This window comes from Harmonia axyridis, chromosome X (assembly GCF_914767665.1).
Source record: "Harmonia axyridis chromosome X, icHarAxyr1.1, whole genome shotgun sequence".
Lineage (NCBI taxonomy): Eukaryota > Metazoa > Arthropoda > Insecta > Coleoptera > Coccinellidae > Harmonia > Harmonia axyridis.
In genome coordinates, this window is record NC_059508.1 from 21,352,176 (window position 1) to 21,369,954 (window position 17,779).

Genomic DNA, 17,779 nt, shown 5'->3' on the forward strand with positions numbered 1-17,779 from the left:
TGATCTGAAACAAACAAAAACATAACGAAGCGTTTCATTCATTTTTTTTTCATTTGTTACTCAGTGAAAATGAATAGGTGAGGTGATTCAAAATTCTTTAATTGTTGAATTTCAACTTGAATTCAGAGAATGATTCGATGTCAGGGATTCAAGAATCATCGCACAAATTGTTTTACCGAATACAGGTAGTTTAAGCCCAAATATTTAATGGTGGTCAGTCCCCAATTTTTAATATTGTGACTTTCGGTGCTTTAGTTTCCACTGTATGATTGTGTGTGAAATGAGCAGGTAGAATTGAATTATTTCTGGTACATTATCCTTGAAAGAAAAGGTGGAGAGTACAATTGTGTGAAAGCAACTTGTTATTTTAACACTGAATATTTCCACAAATATCCAAAAACGATCAGAGAAAAACAAACAAATTTTACACTACGGGTAAAAATTTCTTCTATTAAATTATCTAATATTTCTGTTTTGTTGGTAATCGCTTTGTCGGGATCCAATCCTGGTCAAATAAAAATTAAGCTTCGAAACTGTAAGAGGTGGCACTTCGGTAGAAATTTATTGTATTTGAAATCGTCAATACCAATATGAAGTTCACGAATGTGTTGTATCAATTTTCCGTGAAATCGATTTTAACTCAATGCAAACAAAACATCAATTTTTTGAAGAATTAAATCAATTCATTTTGAATGATGTGAATAGACGAATAATGACCAATTTGAATTTCCATATACGGAAAAGGTTTACAAAAGCGAAAATCAACAGGATATAAATTTCATCATTTCAAATAAATGATTATACATCTGGTATTGAGAAACGATTTGCCTATGTTACCTTTACCTGATATTGAAGACATATATCGCTGTATAAAAATTCAGATGATAATATATTCAAAATGACCTTTGCTTGGAAATAATATCGTATTAATCAACGTTGAAGGTCGTTCCATTCTTGAGTGGTTTGGCGATATATTTTAATCACCACCTAAGAAATTTATTTTAATCATTTGTACATAAAATACCACAAATATGCATATATTTATGTACCAGTGAACACACTAAAATTCATTTATTTTCATATTTTTCACATTCACGAATAGGCTTCCTGAAATTTATCGAGTTTTAAATTATTTTGATTGGGCAATTTTCTTTCACGCTGCTTTATGAAATTGGTGGTAAGTCGTTTAGAATCGAGAAATATTTCCTTTTCAATGTCTTCAACACAAATATTATGGTCCACCTAATTAATATGGTGAAACAGCAAACAAGAAATACTATTAACATAAATAATAATTTTCATTTCTATTTTTTTTTCAGATACAAAAAACAGCGTAGGTTTAGTTGGTTGTATAGAAGAAGTTGCACATAATGCTATTGCCATTTACTGGAATCCACTAGAAAGCACAGCAAAGGTAAGAATGCATCTTTTTTCACTATTGAACTTTGTTTTTTTTTTGTCGCTCACAATTCTCAGCAGAATTATTCGTCTTTCAGATTAATATTGCAGTGCAATGTTTGAGCACGGATTTCAGCAGTCAAAAAGGTGTGAAAGGCCTTCCTTTGCATCTACAAATCGACACATACGAAGACCCTAGAGATACTCAAATTTACCATAGGGGATATTGCCAAATCAAAGTCTTTTGTGATAAGGTGAGTTTCAGGGTCCCTTACTTTAGGATAGTCGCTTTAGGTATGCAGTGACGCTACACCTAGTGAGATTTTAATACCAACCAAGAATTTTTGTTAATTTTTGAATCTAGGGATATTTGCTCGCCCTGCTGTTGCCATCACTGTAATTAAAATTTGATGTTTTCATTTCATTCTATCAAAGTCGGTTTGGTTTAGTTACTCGAATAATATTACACTATTCAATACCATGAAAATTCAACAGTTTTTCGAAATTAAAGATGAAAAAATTTTAAAAATTCAAAGCAGAAGAGTATTTCGTTGATGTTGATATTTTTGAGTTCAAACGAAAACATCTTCTACAATGCTGAATTATGAATTTTATTTATTGAATAACTGGAATAAATCATTGACAAGCCATAAGCTGCATCGGAAATAATTTGGTTCACTATTCTAAAATCCATAATTCTCGAGGAAAAAAAAATGTTAAGTACATTTCGTGATCCGACACACATATACATTTGCATATACTCCCTATACGATAACTATATGCAAATACCAATGATGGGTTCAATTTCAGGGTGCTGAAAGAAAAACACGTGACGAAGAAAGAAGAGCGGCAAAAAGAAAAATGACAGCAACTGGACGTAAAAAGCTCGACGAACTGTATCACCCTATGTGTGAAAGATCGGAGTTCTACAGCATGAGTGATTTGAATAAACCACCCGTATTATTTTCTCCTGCTGAAGATCTCGATAAGGTAAGGATTTCTTCATCATTTCTGAAGTTTCTTTACTAAAACTTATACGTTTTCCAGCTGACAACCATGGAGCTTCAAGGCTTTTACCCACATGAGGCTGAGGGTTCCTTAGGAGGTCCAGTCGATCACGTAAAGGCAGGATCACCATTCCTGCTGCATCCTGCAGTTAAACCCCCAACGACTCCAACGTTGAAGTTCCACAATCACTTCCCTCCAGAAGCTGATAAGAAGGAAAGTCTTCTTGACAACAGCTTAACAACTGATGGGAACGTATTCCAACCTCCAATAAAACGCGTGAAGATGTCTTCAGGTGGTCCAGGCAATGTAGGTCCTCCTCCACTACACGAGAGGGTTATGTTGTATGTGAGGCAGGACAATGAGGAGGTTTACACGCCATTGCATGTGGTGCCGCCAACAACGCAAGGACTTCTGAATGCTGTAAGTTTGTTAATCTTGCAACGCTTCTCTGCTTTTTCCTGCTTAACACCAAACTAGATACGTGCTATTCTGATGTGCTGGTGACTTACGCTGGTTGTTTTTTGTTCCATGATTCAAATGAATTGTTCACCTTGGTACTTTCGATAACACAGGCCAACTAAATGATATAAACATTCGGTGATAGAAATCCATCAACTGATTTAAAAAAAATCTACACCAGATCTTTTCTATCAGCTCTAATTTTTGGTAAATAGATCAATTGATGTTACTCCAAATACTAGCCAAAATTAGACATATATTTTCTATGTTCAAAACAGGAAATTCTCATGATCTAAATCAATTGTTTTACTCTTGGAATTATCTATAATCCCATACCTTCTTCATTTCCGCTAATTTCAAAGTCAGAAATAGAGTTACTTGGTCGTACTCGATTTAATATAGTAGATATTGAGTAGCTGTGTAAATTATCCCGATGTTTTTTGTTATGTATATGGCGAGTAGATCAAATATAGCAGAAAACTATTTCTGACTTTATGGAAAGATCTTATCTTACCTATTTTGGCATTCATTTGGGAGATCAGGATTTAGGCGACACATTTCATATATAAAACATGTGTTGAACATTTGCGACAGTTGACAGTTGGAAAGTTTATTGTATCAATGGTTTGGAAACAACAGCCAAACCATCATGATGACTCCTAGTCTTGTCTCGTTCATATTAAAACTATATATAGAAACAATAGATTCAAATGAATAAACTCTGATTTAAATTCTGCAAGAAGACCTGTAGTACATTCAGAAGACATACTAGTGTCAGCCGTCCTGAACTCCTAGAAGTTCAAAAAGTTAAATCTGATGACGGCAGTGAATTCGAAGCAGATTTACAACTCAGCTGTGTTTCGATAAAAAAGAACTGGACGATCTCTTGAGAGACCTTGGGTGATTTTAATGAAAAAGAATTCCATCAGGACATTGAAACTATGAAAGATCGATGGGATATCCACATGTTGGCCGACTATTGGAACCTTCAGCGAAAATACTGTACTTAACTTATTAGGAAGTCATATAAAAAAAACATTCTTACGTGATAAGATGTATGTAAATTTTGTAATAACTTCTTAAATTCCTGTTTCTTTTCAACTGGCAATAGTAATAGTTATAACATGAAATATACGCAAGTTGGATAGAAAAATGCTAAGAGTAGCATATCTCAAAAAATAGATATGATTGGACAAAATATGAGGGCTATTTCGGATTGGCGCCCAAGAATTAACCAACCTGTTGGCCTGTGTAATCGTTTCTTTTGGGAAAGAAATATAATATTCCACATTTGCATCATTTTCATTCCATTCTTCGCAGTTGTACACTTGGGACAATATTATCTTAGGGTGATGTCACCAGTGAAGGTTTAACCACGCATGGACCTGGACGTACTGGGCTTTTATAAACACATCTCATTCCAAACTATCTAACAAATAACTTGAAGTAGCATGACTTCGGATTAACATACTTCTTATTGTCTACCACAACGTGGCAACAGTTCACTTTAGCTAGCTCCACGTGACTAATTTCATTCAGTTACTTGCATTTTATTTTTCTCATTTCCAAAAGCTCAGTACTTCTTCTAAATCTATGCTAAAATAGAGAAAGACAGAAAATTTTTGCATACTCTTCCCCGGTCTAGAAATTAATTCTGTTTTCCTTATTTTGCAGATTGAGAATAAGTACAAAATTAGCGCTTCGAGCATAAATAACTTGTATCGCAAAAACAAAAAAGGGTAAGTTAAACTTGACTTAATTCTTTTTGGAGTATCTGCCAAGAAGTGAACTGGACACTAACGGTCAAGCACTAACAAGTCCGCCTACTAACTGACAACTTGGTAGCCAGAATACCTTTCAAACATAATATTTTTTTATTCAGGAGTTGCAATTCGTTAATTTTAGAGAGACCGCATGATACGATGCTACTTGCCGTGCTGAGTTCTAAAAATGATTTTAATAAAAAATCGGGACAAGAAATGTTTCTAAGTGCATATTTCTGGTGTTGTCTCTCTGAACTTGACATCAAAATTCTAAGTCTAAATTGAATAATCTGAGGGGGCTAGTTCATTTCTTCAAAGATCTCCGGATTCATATCATTAGGCATGTATTTGTAAGGAACATATAGTGTATTCATCTTTTTTTTTGTGTTCATAATCTCACATTTTTTGAAGACCATTCGAGAATCACCATAACCCTACATTGTTAATGCATTTCAATAATTCAAGATGTTGAATACATTTGTTTTTTCTTGCAGCATTATAGCCAAGATTGATGATGACATGGTATCGTATTACTGCAACGAGGATCTCTTCTTGTTAGAATTGAAAGCGGTAGACGAGGACCTGTTCGATATTACTTTCATTGAATATACGGACCAATGAAAACTTGCCATATTTCTTATATTTGTAATTTTACGAATCAGTTTAAATTATATTGATCTGTTGTGATTGTTTTATATTATTATGTATTATGAAGAAGTTCACTGTAGAAATTTATATTTGTTTATAGTTGGTAGAAATGTTGAAGTGGCTTTTCTATCATTTTAATGCGATTTAAGTTATTGTTAGCCATTCTGTTTTTTTTTATAGATGCATATCAGTCCGATCATAATTTGTAAAATACTGAAGTGATCATTCAATATTTAAGTGCTATAATGAGCAGGAAGAAATGCTTGAAATGAAGAATATTTGTTGCATTTAGAAATCTTGCAACAGAGCAATGTTTTTTCACAATTTCTCGAATTGGTCACTTATGATCTCAAAATTACATTATGTAAATGATCTGAACACGTGACATGTACAGACTATTAACTGATTATAATTTCTATATTAAGGAGACGGGGAGAATATTTCAAATGTAAATAGCTTCTTTATTAACTACGTGTAAATAGTAACTAAGCCATGACAAAAAAATAAACACGTCGTTACTTTGTGATAAACCCTTCTGCACATATTTGTGCAGCACCTCTATTTTTAGAGATCAGAAAGTTTGTTGCTCAGTTGAATTTCTGAAGTTGTACTAAAATATGTTTACTAAATTTATCGTTTTTCTCTTTATTGGTCTTTCCAATATTTGATATATTATTATCAAACTCATGTTATAGATATATAAAGATATATATTTTTTGGTGAATCCGTGATATTTGCTTTAAGAAGAAATTTTTATGAAAAACATACAACACACGCATTCCATTTACTACAAAAATTCAAAACGTACCTGACTTAATGCTTTATCATAATTTGTAATTCGAGGTCTCCAATGAAATAATTTGTCCAAATTCATACTTTCAAAGGTACATATTCAGAGCAAAAAAATTTGAATGAAGTTATTATAAAGGTACTGAACTGACGTTTAATTGTTTTGTATATTATTAATTTATTTTACACAGCTCAAAATGTTGTGTAATTTTTGATTGATATTAGAGTAGATTAAGTTAAAATAGCTCTCTGTATCCATCTTTTTTCTAGTGTTATCGAACAGATACAACAGATAAATACGTAAGAATCATCTACAGATGTTGATTTCATAATTCGACATTGTTGTGAATCAATATTACTAATAATCGCAATATTATGTTATTTAAGGTTTTTTCTATATAAATGTATGATTATCTTTTAAGTAAAATTGAAATTTTCACAGCAAGTTTTTTTCAATCCATTATTATCCTTACCTATTCTAACTTTCCTCCGAAACAGTATCCAATTTAAAAAATGATTACCCGTTTGAGATAATATAAATTTCGGATTTTAATTTTTGACAAGATAGTTTGAAAGGTCGCCTAATAATTGACTTCGAAAAAGATCCTAAAAAATAAGTATATTGTTGGCAATCCCTACAACAATAAGCCTATTCATTATTACTTTCTGCTGACAGCAGCATTTATCATATCAATATAAAAGAAGCAGCACACCGCCATTAAGTCAGTTCAGACCTTTCATCCGATCAGTTCAGACCTTTCATCCGATCAGTTCAGACCTTTTATCCGATCAGTTCAGATCTTTCATCCGAGTAATATAGATCAGTTCCGATCTTTCTTCCCAGTAGTTCATATCTTATCTTTCCGCCGAGTAATCCTAATAAATATCGTTCTACATAATATTTCGTATTCTTCCTTAACGAGTGCATCTCCTAAAAAACCCTAATAAGTGAAAGTTAAGTGTAACTACAAGTGAACTCAACCCATCATCGCATCTACCCTCAGCAATCTCTTTTCTTCTCATCTCATCAAGTTTTACGGAGCTTTCCTTAATAAAGCTGCCCTGGTAACAGCAATCCTGCTATTCTTTCTTCTACATCGTGCATTATTCCAAAGAGGAATACAACACGAAATTTGGTGACAAAGCGTTGGGATAGCCACTTTAATTTTGGAAATAATTAAATATCTCCAAAGTGACGAAGCCTAGGTGAGAGGACAACACCTGACCATCTGTGTAACTGGATCAGTCGATTCACCGGACCATAGGGAGTCAACGCACAGAGTATTGAACCAGGATTCCTCCACTTCAGCACAGCTGTTCATAGGTCGTACCCTCTACGCAACCCTCCAAAACCACCGTGCTACTCCACTTCTGTTACTGGATCTGAAGATCCACCGGACCATCGGGTGTCTACGCAGAAGCAACCCACTGTGTTACTGAGTCTGAAGATTCACCGGACCATCGGAGTCTACACACAGTTTTTTCTCTTCAAATAAACAGACAACAAGTAAGTCAATTTGCTATATTATCGTATTCTCAAATAATTGTTCTCATATAATTCCTATATAAATCCTTCAAAATGTCTGTTCATACAACAAATAAAGATAATATTTCGGAAGAAGGTGATGATTTAAATCTTCCAACTGCACTCTTATTCAAATTCATTAAGCCATTTTCTGGGGAAAGATCTGAACTCAATACATTCATTCAAAACACAAATTCTGCATTTCAATTAGCAAGCCCACAACAAACTCCAACTCTCTTTTTATATATAGTTTCACAACTATCTACCGAAGTAATTAATGAATTAGAATTATCTGATATTGAATCTTGGCATGATTTGAAAATAGTTTTAAAACAATTTTATGGTCAAACAAAACATTTAGTTCAAATTCATGAAGAATTAGAAACAATCAAACAATATTTTTCTGAATCAATAACTGATTTCTTTAAAAGATTAGAAAAAATTAAAAATGAATGCATTCAAGCAGAAATTTTAAACACTTATTCAGATAGAGAAATTCCAGGATTGAAAAAAGCAATTCAACAAACTGCACTTCGTAGATTTATTATTCATTGTAAACCTGAAATTAGTCAAATGTTAAGGGCACGTAATATTAGTGATTTGAATGAAGCGTATTCAATAGCTCTTCAGGAAGAAAAACTTATTAATTATACGAAATCAAAAATAATTCCAAAGAATAATAATTTTCAACGTGGAACGCACTCCAATCAAAGAAACTTTAATCAATTTTAGGACTTATCGGTTACTATCGGAAATTCATTGAAAATTTTTCAGCTATCGCAAATCCATTGACCAATTAATTAAATAAAAATCAAAAATTTGAATGGACCAATAAATGTCAAAAATCTTTCGATCAATTTAAGGAACTACTTTCAAAAGAACCAATCCTTCAATTTCCAAATTTTTCAGAAACTTTTATATTAACTACAGACGCTTCAAATGATGCAATCGGCGCTATTTTATCTCAAGGAACAATCGGAAAAGACCTTCCAATTAGTTATTTTTCTAAAACGCTCAATAAAGTAGAACGAAATTATTCAACCACTGAAAAAGAACTTCTGGCTATTGTAGAAGCATGTAAACATTTTAGACCATACTTTCATGGACAAAAATTCATTATTTGCACAGATCATAAACCTTTAGTCTGGCTTAAAAATTGTAAAGAACCTTCAAGTCGTTTAGTTAGATGGAGATTAAAATTAATGGATTATGATTACGAAATTGTTTATAAAAAAGGAAAATTAAAGCAAAACGCTGATGCTTTAAGTAGAATCATTCCTGAAAAAATAAATTCAATCAAAGTTCCTTCGGTGATTTTCTTAAATTATATGAACAAAATAAAATCGAGCAGCCTTCTAATATTTCGGAAATTAATGATGATTTATTCAATTCACCTGAAAAATATTCTGTAGGTCATTGTGTTTCTAAAGATTTCCATATGGAAAAAGGAATTGCTCTTTCTTTCAAAAATAAATTTGGACAAATAAAAAATCTTTTATCTCAAAATAAATCAGTTGGACAAGTTGCAAAAATTCGACATAAGAATCGAAACATTCACTATCTCATAACTAAGGAATTTTATCATGAAAAACCATCCTATAAAACAGTGTTCAATTCACTTCTAAATCTCAAAAAATTATGCATCAAAAACAAAGATACTCATTTGGCTTTACCACGAATTGCTTGTGAATTAGATAAATTATATTGGCCTAAAATTTTTAAGATGATTCAATATATTTTCTTAGATTCCAATATTAAGATATCAATTTATAATTTTCCAAATCAAGATTCAACCCAAATTATTCATTCAATTAATGAAGAAGAACTAACTTTCGACAATTTCAAGAATTTTCATCAAAGAGAAGTTCAAATTCCAAAACCAAAATTAATTAATATTCCTATTTCACAAATAAAAAACTTTATAATACCAATGTCATGTGATCTTTCTGATTCTAATGAATTCTCAGACTATTTAAAATCAAAATTTTCAGATTTACCTACTCGTTCGAAGATATCCGATATAGTTGTTAAAAGATTACCTCAACAATCTATTTATATTATATTTCTGAAAGAATTTTATGATGAATCTGTTCTTCATGAAAATTTATTCGAAACTTTATTCAATCTTCGACTTCTTTTAAAATATAATGGTATTCAGAAATTCGTCATTCCAAATATAGCTTTATCCAAACAAAATTCAGTCATTCGAGAAGAAACTTATTATAGTCTTTTATATTTCCTATTCCGTGATTTCGATTATGAAATTTTATCTGAAGAACGTATATTCGTACATGATGAGAACTTAATTAAAGAAATTTTATTTGAAAATCATGATTCACCTCTAGGTGGTCATCAAGGATTCGAACGCACTTATGAGAAAATCAAACAATTATATTCTTGGAAAAACATGAAAGATGAAATAAGGCAATATATTAAGAAATGTAAAATCTGTCAACAATCAAAAACTGATTTCAAACATAATAAAAGCCCAATGATTATAACAACCACTTCAACTAAATTTTGTGAACAAATTGCACTAGATATCGTAGGTCCACTTCCTAACACCAAAAATAATAATCGATTCATTTTAACCATTCAAGATGATCTTACGAAATTTATTCAAGCATATTCTTTGAATACTCATGATGCTAAAACCGTAGCAATTTATTTTCTTAAATTTTGTACACAATTCGGATTTCCTGATAGAATCCTCACTGATCAAGGTGTAGAATTTTCCTAAAATATCTTTAAGGAAATCAATCGACTGATGTCAATTAAACATAAACAATCTACTCCATATCATCCACAAACTCAAGGTTCATTAGAAAGAACTCATTTAACTCTGAAGGATTATTTTGAATGCTATATAAATAAAGATACTGATAATTGGGATGAATTTTTAAATTTTGCTACTTTCACCTATAATTCATCAATTCATAAATCAACTCATCATAAACCCCTTATGAATTAGTTTTCGGACAACGAGCAAGAATACCGTCTCAAATTAACAAACCTAAACCTTTAGCAAATTATTCGGAACTTGCAACCGATATAACTAATAAATTGAAAATTTTAAGGGAAACGGCACGTGAAAACCTGATTAAATCAAAGAATAAATCGAAAGAATATTATGATAAATCGCACAATCGAACATATGCTTTTAACGAAGGAGATCTAGTATTATTGTATGACAATCATTCAAAAGCAACGAATGAGAAACTCAATCCAAATTATAAAGGTCCTTATAAAATAGAACAAATTCATGAAAATCAAACAGCCTCTTTAAGAATAAGTAAAACAAAATTGAAAACCTATCATTTTCATCAATTAAAACCTTATGTCATTTCAGATGAAAATGAAGACAACGGTTCTTCTCATTGTTGTCTTGATATTGATGATGGACTATATGTTAGATAGTTATTTGGGCTGTTTCCATCATCTGTGCGGTTGGATGTTTCCGACGTTTCGGCAAGCATTCGCCTGCCGTCCTCAGGGTGGTGGTTCTGAGAAGGACCGATTGGGTGGTTCTGAGAAGAACCGTTTGCCAAACTTGGCCTGTCTGGACTTGTACGCACCATACTTTTTTCGATTTCGTATGTGGGTATCGGGGTTTGAACCTTAGTCGTATCGGTTGCAATCCTTTAACTCTCACCACTTGTCTACAGAAGCAGGTTCTGTAGACTAGCAAAGTGAAAACGGCACTAGGACCGGACGGCACCACTAACTTGGCTTCGCGAAACCTCCCTCGAAAAGCCTTAGTAAGACTGACTAGGGCTGTGTTCTTGGATATGACCAAAGCATTTGATAAAGCATAGCACAAAGGACTGCTAAACAAACTGCCTGTGGCCGGTTTTCCACTCTCCATGGTTCAACTTGTTACCTGCATTCACGCAAGTTTAGAGCCAAGGTTGACGGAGTGCTGTCTTCAAAGAGGACTCTTTTAACCAAAATTCCGCAAGGATCTTTGCTGTCTCCGTTATTGTTTACATTATATGTATCCGACATGCCGAAAACGGAGAAAACCTCCATGGCACTTTACGCTGACGATAACACATTCTTGCCAGTTCGTGGTGTCCTAAAATGGCAAGGAAGCACAAGAAGACATCTTGAGACTTCAATCTTGGTTTGCTCGATGGAGAATTCAAGTAAACCCTGAGAAGAGCTAAACTGTTCTTTTCAGCCGAAAGATGAAAGATCCCCAAGGACACGACATAATGTTCGGTAGGAGGATCGAATGGAAAATCGAGGCCAAGTATCTGTGGGTGATACTTGACAAGAAGCTTACTTGGAAATAATACGTCACATCAGCTGTGACGAAGGGAAAGACAGCAGCGACATCGTTTCAACCACTACTTTCCAAAAGCAGCAAAATGTCTCTTCTCTATGAGTCCACCATTTGACCTACGCATGGCCGGCTTGGGGATACGCCGCAAAGATTCATCTGCTGAAACTTCAAGTCTGCAGAATACGATCCTGAGACAAGCCGTAAATGTATCATGGTTTGCCGAAAACTTACAGATCCATGAAGACCTGCAATTACCACTCCTAGACGACCATCTAATAGACCTAAGAGAGAAGACCTTCAATTAAGTAAAAAAACACGCAAACCCCCTTAGATTTAGATTTAATTGAGGAAGTTCCGTTTCACTGCGATCATTTGGTCTATTGTACCCCCCATCAGAGCTATTCTCTCCATAACGTAATCTACAGCTTGCCTTCCAGTTCCAGAGTTCTTATAAACTCCAGTATCTTGGAAGGCTTCAAGGAGGCTAATTCCTCATTTCTAAAAGTTTCTTGTCCAAAGCAGATTTTGCGTTGGCTAGTGACGGCGAGGCATTCCGTCATCTCCTCCCCACAGTATCTAAATTCATCATTTTCTGCTAAACCCATTCTCATGAGGTGTTTCCTTAGGCGACAATGCCTTGTGAGGAATATAGTGAGGAGGAGATCCAGATACTTCTTGGATCTCGCAGTGTCAAGGTATCGAAGAAACTTTTTGGAATGATCCAAACCACGAAGATTTCGCCAGAGTGTTTCTCTATCGGTTTTTTTCTTCTCCTGAAACTCTTTCTTGTAGGTATATTTATCTATGCCACAGAAAGGTTTCGCTATATCATATTTCTGATAGTTTCTTGCTAGGTTACTTTCTACACATCTTTCCATTGTGAGTATCTCTTCCTGAAAGACACGTAGACAGCGGCCTAACGATATTGAACATTTGGTACCAGTCCCGAATACTCCAGTGTCAGTCCCTGTCGTGGTTTTGGAACCATCTGTGTACCATTTGATGGTATTCTTTTAAAGAATTGGGATTGTGGACTCCTTTTCCCAATCTTCTTTTCTACTTAATATCTTAATGAAGGTTTTTTCGATGCTAATTTTCTTTATCATCTCGTCACTGGGAAGGTTCGTTGGTGGTATGTAATTAGTCAGGCAGGATCAGGCCCTCTGATTCTTAATTCCCTCATTGCATGTAGATAGTCCCTAGATAGACTTAGAGTGGCCTCATGGTCCACTCTCTTTATCACTAGATGAAGAGTTGTGTGATCTGTAATGATCTCTAATGCCTTAGTTGGGCACTTTCTCATAGATCCAGTGAAACAAACACAGGCTAACCTTTGTATTGCATCAAGGGCTTTTCTCGTGACTTGCTCTGGCATGCCATTGTCCCATAGTTTATTATCGGCCTCACAATCATGACGTACATAGATCACAGTATTTTTGGGTTTGATCTCCAAATCTTGCCAACCGAGCGTCTGCACGCCATCAAGGCCTTTGTTGCTTTGTTAGCCGTAACGTCAGTGTGATTTCTCCACAGAAGCTTACTGTCTAGTGTTATTTCCAGATTTTTGACTACAGATTTCCTCTCTATAATGTCTCCATTCAGAGAGAGGGATTTCATAGATGGAAGTTTCCTTTTCCGAGTGAATGGGATTACAGTGCTCTTGAATGGTTGAATGCTTAGCCCCTCCGACAAGCACTATTGTTCAATTGATCTAAGTCCCTCCTGCATTTAACGAAAACGAAAAAGCCCTAAGGAAACCCAAGAAACCAAAGATGGTACTTCCCTAGGAAGTGTAAATACCTCCGCCAACGAATAGATCTAATATTCCACATATGTACCGAACCCGACGAAAAACTGCCTGCGACGACCGACTACATACACTCTCAGTTGGGTTGAAAAATAAATTTTATAATTGGATGTACCTGTTTTTATTCCACTTATTTATCTTTCGCATGTAGTTCTATCATAGTATAAGGAAAGGATAGTAAGCCAACCGCCGTTTGACGGCAAGGAAATAGTCACCAGGGGTCGTTACTGTAGTTGGATTTCGTGACCACCCAAAGTGGAGAAGTAACTCGATAATAGATGGCGCTGAATCATGAGCTATAGATGGCGCAGAAATAATACGATAATTTATTCAGTGGCATGGTTGAAATGAGGTCGCATGACATTGCCAACAATTTTTATGTTATTATTAAGTTACCACTACATTTGAATATTCGAATATTCATTGAATATTTATTCAAAATATAAAAATCTTCTGACCACTCTAATTCAAATATTTTAGTTCTTCAAAATAACACCAATTTTTTCAGAGGGCTCCACTTTACGGACAAATTTTTGACAGTAAAATTCGAGTTAAATGTGAGTACAACTAGATGGCGCTCAACATCAACAAAATCGAAAAAAGCACTACACTGGCTCACTATCCTTTCCTTATACTATGGTTCTATTATGAAAAAGTACAAGAACCTCAACCCACAATACATTCTGAATAAGTGCCATACTAGTAGTACCGACCGGACCGGATACCATCTTAGAGAACGAACGCTATCATCTGTACTGGGATCAAAGGGTTCTAATTGATAAAACAGTTCCTCACAACAGACCAGATATATTACTAGTCGATAAACATCAGAAGGCAACAATACTCATTGACGTATTAATACCAAATAACAATACATGCGTCAGACGAAAAGTCGAAAAAAGGGATCTTGAGTTTCAGATAAAGCGTGAATGGAAATGATATAAACGAGAACTATGCCAATTATCATCTCAACAACTGGAATAGGGCCAAACAATCTCAAGAATATCAAATAATTAGGACTCTTCTTCTTCTTCTTCTGTCTTATATATAAGCAAGTTTACTTGTTTCTCTTTGGTTCTCTGCCTGATTTCAACTTATTGGTAGGTTATCGCTCCATCGTTTACGGGGTCTTTCCACGCTCCTGCATCCCATCGGTGATCTGTCCCCCGTGATCTTTACTATTCTGTCGGAGGTCATACGGTTAATGTGTTCGTTCCACTCTTTCTTTCTTTGTAGTACCCATTCGTTGATGTTGTCGACTTTACACACTGTTCTGATATGCTTACCCGATCTACAAGTGTCTTGCCAGCTATCTTGCGCAATACTTTCATCTCCGTGGTCTCCAAGATCTATTTTGTCCTCGATGTTTCAGGCCTGGTTTCTGCAGTGTATGTCAATATGGGTATGATCGCTGTCTTGTATATCCTGGATTTGACTTCAGTTTCTATATGCTTTTTGCCCCAGATGGTGCTATTGAGACATGCGGCTGTTCTGGTTGCCTTCAAGGCTTGTGTCCTCACCTCCGCTTCAACATCCCCGTACCCGGATATTTCTACGCCGAGATATCTGAACTTCATCTTCTGTTGCATTACGAATTTGTCTATTTCTAGCTTGCATCTGAGCGGTGTTTTGGAAGTGGTCATGCCTTTAGTTTTTGTCACTGATATATTCATATTAAGCTGTTTTGCCTCAGTGTTGATGCAGCAGCCTCTGTAATTCATCCTCATCACTATCAGCACCTCATCGTCAGCGTAACACAAGATTTTAATTTCTCTATCGCCCATTTTGTAACCTTTCAGTTCACGCACCTGCCTTATCAGCTCATCCATTATGATGCTGAAAAGTAGGGGGCTTAGGGAGTCACCTTGTCTTATACCGTTATTCACCTCAATTTTCTCAGTCAGTTCACCGTTTATCCTGGCCTGAATCCAACTGGTTTGGTATATGTTTTCAATCGTTTTGATGATGTTTTGCGGTATTTATCTATCGTGTAGAAGGTATGTGATATCCTTCATCCGAATGCGATCGAAAGCCTTTTCTAGATCGATGAAACACATGAAAGCTGGGCGATTGTATTCAATCGATTTTTCAGATATTTGTCTAAGAACAAATACGACATCCGTACATGACCTTCCCGACCGAAATTCTTGCTACTCGTCTGCTAAGGAAGTATGTTCATTAATTTTGTTTGCAAGGATTTTTGTAGTTAGTTTTAGAGTGATAGAGAGAAGATTGATCGCTTTGTAGTTTGCTGTTACTTCTTTATCCCCTTTTTTGAATAAGAGTATTGTCGTGCTAATTCTCTATTCGTCGGGTCTCTGATCAGTCGCCATATCTATTTTGTAGGCCATAGAAATTGCTTTCCATTCCCTTTGAGAATGTTTCCCAGTGCTTGTTTTTAACTTGTCTTACGAGTGTGCTAGTTATATTTCTAATTCTCTTGTACTTTTGGTGATCTTCCACAGATTGCGTTGTCCTGTATTTTAGGTAGGCTTTCTTTTTCCTTTTACATTGCTCTTTAATTTCCTCGCAGAACCAGGGGGTGCTGTTGCATCCTGCTTTACCCGGGATTACTTTTCTTGTTCCGAGTGCTTCATTTGCTCCTTCGATGATATTTCTCCTTAGTTTATCCCAGCTGTTGTTAATATCACCTTTTTCTACCAATGGATCATTTTCTATTTTTTCCTTGAGGCGTTGTTGATATAATTGCTGAGGACTCGCTGAGTATATATGTAACATATTAAAAAAAGCTATTCTTTTAGGTACAACCAGAACTGAGAAAATTTCTGAGAGGCGACAGACATGTCCGAAGAACAGCGAAATCGCGTGGAAGAAGACCAGAGGGTCGACAAGGACCAGAGGGACCTCAAGAACCGGATACGATCTAGCTCTATCGTTCTGATATTTTAAATCAGGGATCAGGGATTGAGTGAATATTCCCATTGGTGGGAAGTGAGAAAGCCGAATGAGAGCTAAGTACATACCGAACGATCCAGGAGAGACAAGACCGTTCCCACCAACGTCCAAGTAGACATAGTTGCAACCAACAACCAACCGACGGCGAGTACCGGTATCATTGGAAATTTGGTGCCAGATCAACTAGGTACAGGCAGCCCTGCAACTACAACTCGTGAAATGAGGGTGTCCTCACTAGAAGCCAGTGATCCCAGCTCATCGACGTGCCGCCTGTTCATCACGGATAGGGACTTGGAGCTGCAGTTTTTGGTCGACACTAGAGCAAACCTTTCAGAGTCATCGATAAAATCTACTAGGACTGGACTTCTGCTTCAGCTACATCGATGACGTGCATCATCATCCGAAGAGGAGCATATGGAACGCCTTCGTATCATATTTGAGAGATTCCGAAACTACTCCATCGTACTGAACCCAGCGTATTTTCGGACAACCTGAAGTGAAGTTCCTAGGCTACCTCGACTCTGCGGAAAAACAAAATTCCTACCAGATAGAGTTCAAAACATCATGGAGTCCAGCAAATCGTCAACCGCCAAAGACCTTCGCAGATTTTTAGATATTTAACCTCAACCGAGCAATTTATCACAGGGATTTGGACAGAAATAACAAATAATCAATTATGATTTTGCCAACGTTTCGGAACGACTTGTTCCTTTTTCAAGGCTGAAAATAAAGCATTTATTATTCATAAATAGAAACATCAAACATTTGATCTCATACCTCATCATACAATTAATAATTGCTCGATTTTGAACATGGACGTGAATAGTACAGAATCTTTAACCTCAACGCTCAACGACTTAAGAGTCCGTTCACGCGGCGCAAATTCAGGCGTTTTCTTAACTAATTCGGTCTTGATTTTCTCAGAAACGGTAAACGCTATCGAGATGATTCAAAACAATATTGGAAGGTCTTTATCCCTTGTATGATCGTTAGGTAATAATAGGAAATTTTTTTTTCAATACTTTATGCTCTATTATTATATTTTTTTAATCAATGTTATTGGATGTATAACACACAATGTATGTATGTATTTAATTTTTTTTCATTCATGTATCAACAAGGGTTAAGTGGTAGAACACCCCTATGGGTGAACTTCCCCTTGAAATATCTTTAAAGAAATA

General features: G+C 35.3%; 1 protein-coding gene across 3 annotated transcripts in view; it reads left to right on the plus strand.

Moving 5' to 3' along the window:
* LOC123686697 (protein grainyhead) overlaps window positions 1-6,507 on the plus strand; it is a 169,350-nt gene extending 162,843 nt beyond the window's left edge. For 2 of the 3 annotated variants that reach the window (XM_045626930.1, XM_045626928.1), the window contains 6 exons: window positions 1,320-1,414; window positions 1,497-1,652; window positions 2,209-2,388; window positions 2,446-2,826; window positions 4,540-4,604; window positions 5,123-6,507. In XM_045626930.1, the coding sequence (XP_045482886.1) occupies window positions 1,320-1,414; window positions 1,497-1,652; window positions 2,209-2,388; window positions 2,446-2,826; window positions 4,540-4,604; window positions 5,123-5,249 (1,004 nt within the window). In that variant the 3' untranslated portion in view covers window positions 5,250-6,507. The remainder of the gene's footprint in view (window positions 1-1,319; window positions 1,415-1,496; window positions 1,653-2,208; window positions 2,389-2,445; window positions 2,827-4,539; window positions 4,605-5,122) is intronic. The other variant, XM_045626929.1, reaches the window with a different exon arrangement.
* The last annotated feature ends 11,272 nt before the right edge of the window (window positions 6,508-17,779 follow it).